Raw genomic sequence first — 9,300 nt, 5'->3', positions numbered from 1 at the left:
AGGAGCTGTGGGATCACGACCGATATATGCTTTGTAGTGTGTAGTGTCAAAGAAAGGTAGAGTATTCATTGCTACTATCCACCAAAGCTTACCGCTTATTTTGATGGCTGTCAATCGCCGAAATTTATTTTTTTAGCGTGTATTTTGTGCATGTGTGTAGTCACGATAGTTTTTCTAGGCAAAGAATAATCAATTAACCTATACTTCAATATGCTAGTTATTTCATTTAGTAGAAACGTTTTTTTTTTGTTTTATAAATCGTGTAACAACGTCAAAGCAACCCCAATTTAAACGAAAAAATCGATTTTACGCCACCAAGCGAACGATTGAATGATTTAACCTTCGAACTGTACTTATAGTTGTAACTTTTCCATAAACTTATATAATGTTAAATTTATCAGAACTTGTAGCTTAAATTTAATGTTTTACGACGTTTCATATTTGATGAATGGTAATTTGAATATTGAAAATGAAAAATGTAAGAAAGGTTTATCGTTATTTGCTCGGGTGACTCTTAAATTATCTACCGTAATCGTGTTTTAACTAACTTGCTTTTCATTATTTCTTTGACACAGCCTCGGTTTGGCATAATACGCCAACATTGGACAAGAATTTATATGCGGATTATAAACAAGTGCCATGAGTAGAAGAAAACCTAAATTACAAATTGGAAGTGGACATTTGAACAGAAATACACCTGATGACAATTTAGGTTTGCAAATAAGTTATTCACCTTACTCTTGAACTAACCTAATAGCAAATAGTGTGTAGCATGCATTACATGCGTATATATATAAACTGTTACACTTTACATTACTAAATATGCGTCGTCAGTAATAGTTGCCATCAAATTTAAGGATAATGATCTGTTTTCCGACATAGTATTGTCATATGTTATTCCTTTATAATTTTCACTGTTTATTTTAATTAATGGTATGGTGTGTCTGGCGCCTTGACACAGTAGTTAGGCCACCTGTAACCCATAGGTTGTGAGTTCAAAGCCTGTGGCTGCTAACATGTTACAACCATTTCTTCAGGATCAAGGTCAATGAAGCAAAAAAGCAAAACCTCTGGTGGGGCGGGGTTGGGGTTACTTGGATCTTATGGAGGAGACAGCGATGAGGGGACAAGCTCTTCCGATAGTGAAGATCAGCATCTTCCAAGAAGCTCTCTTGATACCAAAGTTGCAGATTTTCTGAAAGAAATTGATGATATTGCTGTCGATAGCCCTACAGATGGTAAAACTACTAAAGCTCAAAATGGAGAAGATAAGAAAAAAATAGATAAAACCAAAAGTAAGAATTGGATATTGTAATAATGCTATGTTAATGGTGTCAGAATTCAAGTTTATTGATTTATTTAAACCTTGATAAAAGTACTTGTTTTTGTTGGAAAGAATGCTTAATACCAACAACATAGCATATAGCTTAGTTCAGGTTTTCCTATAACCTGTTTGTTTTACCCATTTTATATTTTCCACCAGCTTACATCTAACAAATTTTTCTCCAGTTAAATGGGGTCCATGGAGTGAGTGTTTTGATGAAAACACGAAACATCCGTATTACTGGAACACTGAAACAAACGAAGTGACATGGATTGTACCACCAGAGATCGCAGTTCAAATCCAACCCAAGGAAGTTGTGAAAGAAGTAAAGGCAAAGGAACCAAGTGTGGATGATATGTTTGCAGGTATTGTTGTTGCTGTTACATGTAGTTTTTTTAAATTTGTCCACTATTTTGTGTCAAAAACATAATTTTGAAATTTTTTATTGTGAAAAATTCTGGGGATTGTTTGCCTCTTGTGTTGTGAATTGACACAAATGCCATGAGCCAACTTTGAGCATGTGGTGTTGATGTAAGTGTGCTTTTTTTTACTGTAGTACCCGACTAAATAGAGAAGATGAATTTTAGCACAGTTTATGTTATGTAAAATTTACCCCACATTTATCGTAGTCCAAACAAGCAAATACAGTCTGTGTTTATTTTTTTACCCTTCCTCAGGTTTCATGAATGAAATAAATGAAGAAATGGTCAAAATTGATGAAAATAAACAACAGAACAGGTAACTGGGTGTACTGTATTGTAGTATAGCATCCTGTTATTATTTTGACCATTTTACCAATGTATATTTAACCAACAAGTGTTTACTGAATCATTACCTACATCATTGGCAACAGGATTTCCTTTTGTCTTATATTGAATATGTTTTACATAGGACCACTGTATCTAATGATGGTGAAGTTACACATGTTGAGGCAACATCTAATGGTAAGTTTTGATAATTACCAGCTATATTTAAATATTAGAGTCCCGAAAACAACAATAAATATTTAATATAAACAAACACCCATACTGTTCGATTTATAGACTTTTTCAATTATTATATGTATATACGTCATATATTTATTTATATGTTAAAATACTGACTGCAAAAGTGCCTGTTATTTTTATGTATTATTACTTAAAACAACACAAGTGTGAAATAGGTGTAATAAACAAATATGATCTTGAAAAGATGTTTATCTTTATCACAGCTCAGCGTAGAGTTCGAGAGAGAGATTCTGATAGTGACATCATAATACCAACCAAACGACGTAAATCACCCAACACAGTAGAAGAGATAGTGAACACCAATGCAAATGAATCAACAGATGTTGACAAAATTCCAACATTAAGTGAAAACAACATTATAAATGGTATGTGGTTTAATATTAATGTATTTAAATATAAATGGTGTATCAGAGTCAGTGTGGGGGTTTGTTTAGGTTTTAAGTGGGCTACACATTATGCATAGGCGCCGATTTTTTTAAATTGCAGAAGAGGCCACGTTTATGATGACGTCATTCATTTTGCAGAAATTAGGAAAATACGGTATACGCGATTTTTTATCACTCGCGCCAAAACACGATTAAGCTATACTTTCCATGGCAGCAGTAACAATAACGGCGACTATTAAAGCCAAAGCTGCTGCCTATCGTTCATGTGGTAATAAAACTGGCAAAATCACATAGTCAAACTCGTTCGCCGTTCTTTGAAGGAGGTTGTTCGTACGATACGCACACGAATATTAATGATACCTCAAGAAACATCAATGCTGTTGATTATTACATAGGTCTTAATTTTGTACAGATCTAGTGTTTGAGGGGTTTTTAAATCATTTAAACTGTTTGTAGGTCGTTTTTAGGCGATTCACAACATAGGCTTTGCCTGTCAATCGTTACTTTCGATGACGTATTAATTTTACGAGCAGCTAAAGTTTGTTCCAAAATATGTAGCAAGCACCTATGTCTGTAGATGGCTGTTAAAGTACTTAATTAAATCCAAGGACATCCGCCACGCAAAAAGATTAAACCGTTAAGTTAAAGCTTTAATGTGTTTAATATAGACCAATGTATGTGTTATTTGTTTTATTTTAATACAGTCCTTGTATAACCGTATTTGCAAAGGCGCTAGCCATATACTCATAGCAAGCTGTTTTAAGTATAAAACTAACGTATGTTCACTTTTCGTTAAAGTTTTAATAAACAGTCTCCATCTCCACCGTAAACGTAGACTATTCAGTTTGCTTTCTCTTGGATTGCTGATAATGAACGCGTCAAACCGTATTATGACGTCAATAATCGACGCATCACGTAATAATATGACGCAAATAATCAACGTGTGAATCGCTACTATGTCGTAACAAAGCATTATGCGTGGACGCGTGGTTGAGATTACGGAAAATGATCGTTGTTACGCCAATCGAGGGCGTAATAACTCAGTACGTTTGAATATACAGTTCTTTAGGTATTTGCGGGCTTAAAACGACTAGTTCTTTTTAATTTTAAACGGGTTTTATTAATAAAATGCAGTTATACGCAGCAGGTGCTGCACCGTCTGCATAATATCCAGAGTAGGCCGGCCTCGTGTGCACCATATAAAACGGCGCCCATGACATTATGCATAACTTAAATTGTTACATTTAAATCAGTAACATACTCTTTTACTTTTTTGTTATATTAATAATGGAATGTGAGTCATGAAAAATTTAATAACGTTACACAGTGGTGTCGTTTAAAATGTTTTAACTGGGTTATTGAAATTTGATTTTGTTGTAGGTATTTCAAATTCAAGTCCCAAGTCAGATAAAGAAGACATGGATAGGTACGGTATTTGCTTGTTTATAATATTATCCTACCTTGTTTGTTGTTTCCAAATACAAGTGCTTCTGATTATTAATTTGAGATCATTAAATCTACTAGTTAGTTTGTAACATAACATGTAACCAGGCTTGTACAATTACAATGATATGTATTAACAACATATTATACACCTTGCATTGTGTGTTTCAGGTCAACTGAAGAGGCGGAGATAAAAGAACAAGAAGATCAAATCAAGTAAGTTTAAGATTTCCTGTAAATTTTGTAAATCTCAAAACGAGGCATCCATCTTACTTTATCTTAATTTTTAGAGTCAAAGAAGTTGTTGAACAGAAGGAACCAATTGTTAAACCGTATGTAGAATTATGTCAACTTTTAATAATCTAACCTCCATATACAATGTATAAATAGTTTTATGGTTCATTTCATATTGTCTAATCCAGCGTAATATTAAAAGGGGCAACTGAAGGTCTGACTCATTTCAAAACTTTTTTCCCAAAAATTTAGCCATTTTATAAAAACTGTAACTACTGAATAGAACTTTAAAATATAACATATTTTTGTGTATATTGTCTAACTGATCCAAGAATTGGTATGATGCACTGTATATGTTCTGTGCAATATGAAGTTCGCTAATAGGCAGTTTGCTAATTATTATACATGTAATGTATGTGTATATGTTTTATTGTACTATTTTAACCATATTTTAAAGGCAAGTGTTGGAAGCCATGGAGGAATGCTACAGTGATGACTCTTTTGAAGTAGAAAGGTGAGATTATAAGAGTAAAAATTAAAATAACCATGGAACTGATTTTATTGCTGGGGAAGTCCTACAGCATGGTTCGCCCTTCAACCTGAGATTTGGACCACAACTTTTTTAACCCATGACTTTTTGCTAAATTATTTGAGCAATTTTCATGAAAACAGTATTTTACTTGACTGACCAGTTCAATTTACTTTTGCCCACTGCTAGTTTTAATATCTAGTTTCATTTTTATTTTGTTATTTTAGTCAAACCGAGGATAATGTCACAACGACCGCAATCACCACCATAGATGCAGAAAGTCAAACAAATCCAAGTTCACCTGCTCCAACTAAACCTACCATCCACACATCAACACAAACCGAACAAGCAGCAAACAACGAAACAATGAAGGTAGTGACAGTGTTACGGCATTTTCTCTTTGCTTCTTTATGCACATACATTGAACAAACACGCAAAAAATGCTTAACTGTCAAAGCTGCTGAGTTTTAATACACCCTAATTCAAAAATTGTTGAAATTCGTAACTGAGAGAAGCCTTCGCTCAAGTTCCAGTCCTGTTGCTGAAGATGGATAAATAAAGAGGATCAGTAACGTATGTGTGGGTATGAAGTAAGTATTATTCAAGTACAAGTGTTATTTCCACACTATTTTAAACTTCTTTTTGTAATTTTACAGGACAGATGCAGAAAATATGAAAAAACACTTTTAATAGCCACTTCTCTTGCTAATTCCTGTTAATTTGTTTTCCAGACTTCTGTTGGGTTGGTTGGAGCAACTTTGCTGCAAAAGCTCGAGTTTCTTGATATTTCCAAGTCAGCCATCATGGATTTTCATCTGCTGCTTGTTGAAATCGAGGTAAAAGATTGACATTGTTAAAATACAGTCACACTCATAGTTTTTAAACATTAGGAACTTTATTGATTAATAAGGTGGTTGCAATATACTTTGACCCTGCTTGTTTGTATAGATACCTAACTCTGAACAGCAGTGCCAAAACCCTAAAGTTATGTCATGCATTTAATAACATTAAATGTTTACAACAGGTGCGTTTGGCTGATTGGAAGTCTGGTGAATTATCTGATGAGTATACACTAACTAGGCTAAAGGAAGCTGAGGTCATGCTTCAGAAATATGAACAAAATGCAATGCCCAAGGACTGGACATGCCAGTGGGACAGGTATTGCCATATTAACTTTGGATTAAATATCAAACTTTTTTGTTACCTGTTGTTGGAATGTTGGATTGATGTTTATATAGTTAAATATATTTTCACCTGTTATAAAATAAAACAAACTGAAATACCTATATGTTCTTTTGTACTTTACCGTCATTTACAGTATTTTAATAATCTGAAGATTTCTGTTAATTCTGTAATTTATTGGTTTAAAATTAAAATTGGTTTCTTTATAAAAATCTTCTCTTCTTAGTGAATGAGGCAATGGGATGGTGCTTGGTTTAATATAGTTAGTAGTATAACTAAACGATCTTTATTTTATAAAAGTATATGATATAACAGCAGCGATTAAAATGGTAACAAGTTTGCGAGTTTAAGATGTATTTATTTATTTTTTTACAAAATGTTGAAGTACAAAATCGTACAATACATACTGAATCATGGGCTGTCATGTTTGCATTGAAACTGATAAGAAGAACTGTGTTTTGTGCAACTTAGCAACTTTACTGTGCAAATATTTTGGTCATGCTGGACAAAAAGTAGCGTATCATCAAAAATGTATTGGTTAACATGAAGTCACTGTTTTATTTAAAAATTGCCCGAAAAAAATATTGAAATGTAAAATTGTCAAAAACTTTTCCCTTTGCTGTGTGGAAATATTGGTAAAGCTGTGAGTAGCAGTGAACGAGAAACTTCCAAAGTTTAAGAAACATTGCAGTGAGTAAAGGTAGGTGAAAGTTACATGTATTATATTTCTGTGTAACCAAAGTCCACTGATGCCTTTATCCCTTTTAAATTCTTTTACTTTTACATCGCATGTAAACAGCCAGCACAAGAGATATTACTACCAAAGTAAGAAGAGTGGTAAAGTACAATGGGAGTACCCAGAAATGGAGAAGTTTGAAAAACTTAAGGCAATGATGAATAAAGATGAGAATACAGTCTCAGATACCTGTAAGTATAAGATGGAAATATATGAAAATATTCTGATCACTGTTTTTAAACATTTAGCCAGCATTCTGTAATGTGTGATCACTGTTTTTAAACATTAAGCTGGAATTCTGTAATGAGATTTTTAACATTTGTACTTTTCCAAAGTTAGTGGCCATATAAAATGATGCAGTTGCTGGTAGTGATAAGTTAAACCATTTCTATCATCTCCACAGCTTCAAAGAATGAAGAATCCAGTTCTTCATCAAACAAAACTTCTAATTCTACAGGTAGTTCAAAACTTTGCTACTTTATTTAATGTGGGTTATGTATTTAGGCAAAGAAAGCATGCCCCCTTTTATTGTACAAGTAAGTTGGCTTGTACTATATTCTATTTATACTGGTGTGTTTGGTTTAGAAAAAACTTCCAGTGCAACAGTTGCCACCGATAAGAGCTTGGACAACCAATCATTTCAACAACAACCTGGTTACAACATGCAGAACTATTCATACTGGGCAGCAATGCAAAACCAATACAGAATGCATTACCCATACATGGTCAATGACGCTTATGCATCTCCTATGCAAAGCAATTCTCCCGGACCCTCAAATGAAGATGCGGCACCAAGGCCTCCTGTATCAGATAAACCACCCCTCCCCCCTCCTCCAGGAGATGATAATCCACCTCCTCCCCCACCATCCGATCCTCCAGAGGAAGGAGAGATCGCGGATGATGGGATCGAGATGGAGATCAGTGATACAGATGAACCAGCTGAAAAATCAACCATAGGTTTGTGTTATTTTGTCTAACTAGTCTATTTATCCCTGCCTCTCCTGCATTTAAAAAGTTTGCCCATGTCAACATATCAGCTAACAGCCATTATGAAAAACAAAAAAGTGATGTTCTCCACCGCTTAGAACTGCTATCTGGTTATTAAAAGTTGGTGCTCGTTAATGTCAGCATTAAATAAACAAAATTATTAATCTTTACAGAACACCAGCCTGTAACCGAAGTACAGCGTGGACCAGTGGATTACAAAGCAGTGGTAGCGAGTGCGCCAGTAAAAGCTGTCTTCACATCAGTAGCTAAACCACCTACGTTAAGTGTTGTCGGACCCACAGTAGGGGTTCTAGATAAAATCAAGAAAACTAAAAAGGTAATTAGCAAATACCTAAAAATTAGTCTTATTTGATAAATGCATTTGAATAAAACAAAAATGTACAGTATCTAAAAAATAATTTTAAGTTTTCATGCAATCACGGAAGCCTGTTTAAAAACCACTTTACTATAAAAATATTTATTACTCTATCTTGTTTGTTTTGAAATAAAAACAATAAGTTTAACATATTGTTGCAGGTAAAGAAAACATCAACAAAGAAACCTCCCAAACAAATGGTAGGTATGGTGGCAAAGTGGCAAAAAGCAAAGATGGAAATAGAAGAGGAAGAGAAAAGGTTGATCAAGGAGAGTGAGGAGGACTTGGATCGAGAGGTTGATGTAAAGAAAAAGATTGTTGAGTGGAGGAGAGAGCAATTTAAGAGGTTAGCCAGTTTAATACTTTGACAGAAATTTGATAATTTGTTCTCTAGTAATGAAAAATAGACTGTAAATCCATTTGTAATGTTGTGTGCTTCTTAAAAAAAACAAACTGTTGAATTTTATGTTCATGTTTTCAGTGGAAAAGCAGCATCAAATGCAAATTTTCAACCAATTGGAGATGATTGGAAAAAGAGAGTAAAGCAAAGAAAGCAGCGCATAACTTGATTTTAAAAGCATCATTTTTCTACTTTTTTTCTTGTTCCCTCTTAGCTGTACTGCCATTCCTTGACAAATAAAGTTAAGAGTGTAATAAAATGATATGTGCTGTTTACTTCATCGTATCAGCGCTTTTTTGTAGCACTCTTTGGAGTTGCATGAATAAAATTAATGAATTTCCAATTAGGAGTGGTATTTGGATGTTTTTTGGCAATTACAAGAATTTTTTTTTTAAAGTGAAGTCAGAATTTTAATAAAACAAAATAAAAGTGTAGAAACACTAGAAAGTGCCCGTGAGTTTCTGGGTCATTCTACTCAAGAGCCCTAGAGCCATAGGTGTTTCTACGACTCTGGTTGCACTGGCTTATTAAGAACGATAGTTACGTATCGGGGAAGTCGTGGAACCATAGTACTATGGTGGAACGTTAACTGCAAGCACAGATGAGAGAGGCCACTCGTAAACTCGTTATATAACGTTATATAACTCGTTATAACGAGTTTACGAGTGGCCTTTCTCATCTGTGCTGCAAGGTCTG

At 34.1% G+C, this 9,300-nt stretch overlaps 1 protein-coding gene across 2 annotated transcripts; it reads left to right on the top strand.

The window, feature by feature from the left end:
- The first annotated feature begins 348 nt into the window (after positions 1 to 348).
- On the top strand, positions 349 to 8,947 carry LOC149736966 (uncharacterized). 2 transcript variants are annotated; one of them, XM_089876505.1, is made up of 20 exons: positions 349 to 478; positions 576 to 712; positions 1,038 to 1,295; positions 1,510 to 1,689; positions 2,002 to 2,062; positions 2,216 to 2,268; positions 2,535 to 2,696; positions 4,098 to 4,143; positions 4,332 to 4,376; positions 4,451 to 4,492; positions 4,852 to 4,908; positions 5,151 to 5,295; positions 5,655 to 5,759; positions 5,948 to 6,081; positions 6,905 to 7,032; positions 7,245 to 7,298; positions 7,427 to 7,798; positions 8,002 to 8,165; positions 8,366 to 8,550; positions 8,686 to 8,947. In XM_089876505.1, the coding sequence occupies exons 2-20, from the start codon at positions 640 to 642 to the stop codon at positions 8,771 to 8,773; spliced, it is 2,352 nt and encodes a 783-aa protein (XP_089732631.1). In that variant the 5' UTR covers positions 349 to 478; positions 576 to 639; the 3' UTR covers positions 8,774 to 8,947. The 2 variants fall into 2 exon arrangements, with proteins under 2 accessions (XP_089732631.1, XP_089732630.1); XM_089876504.1 differs by having other exon boundaries at positions 356 to 712.
- The last annotated feature ends 353 nt before the right edge of the window (positions 8,948 to 9,300 follow it).

This window comes from Ciona robusta, chromosome 4 (genome assembly GCF_009617815.1).
Source record: "Ciona robusta chromosome 4, ASM961781v2".
NCBI classification, from domain to species: Eukaryota; Metazoa; Chordata; class Ascidiacea; order Phlebobranchia; family Cionidae; genus Ciona; species Ciona robusta.
The sequence above is the reverse complement of the archived record's forward strand: the minus strand, read 5'-3'. Positions and strand labels throughout refer to the sequence as shown.

Excerpts from the sequence above, each read along its gene's own strand:
- LOC149736966 (XM_089876505.1), top strand. The coding sequence starts at position 640 with ATGAGTAGAAGAAAACCTAAATTACAAATTGGAAGTGGACATTTGAAC. Across the intron at positions 4,909-5,150 it reads GACTCTTTTGAAGTAGAAAG|TCAAACCGAGGATAATGTCA; the intron begins GTGAGATTATAA and ends TTGTTATTTTAG. Across the intron at positions 7,299-7,426 it reads CAAAACTTCTAATTCTACAG|AAAAAACTTCCAGTGCAACA; the intron begins GTAGTTCAAAAC and ends TGTTTGGTTTAG.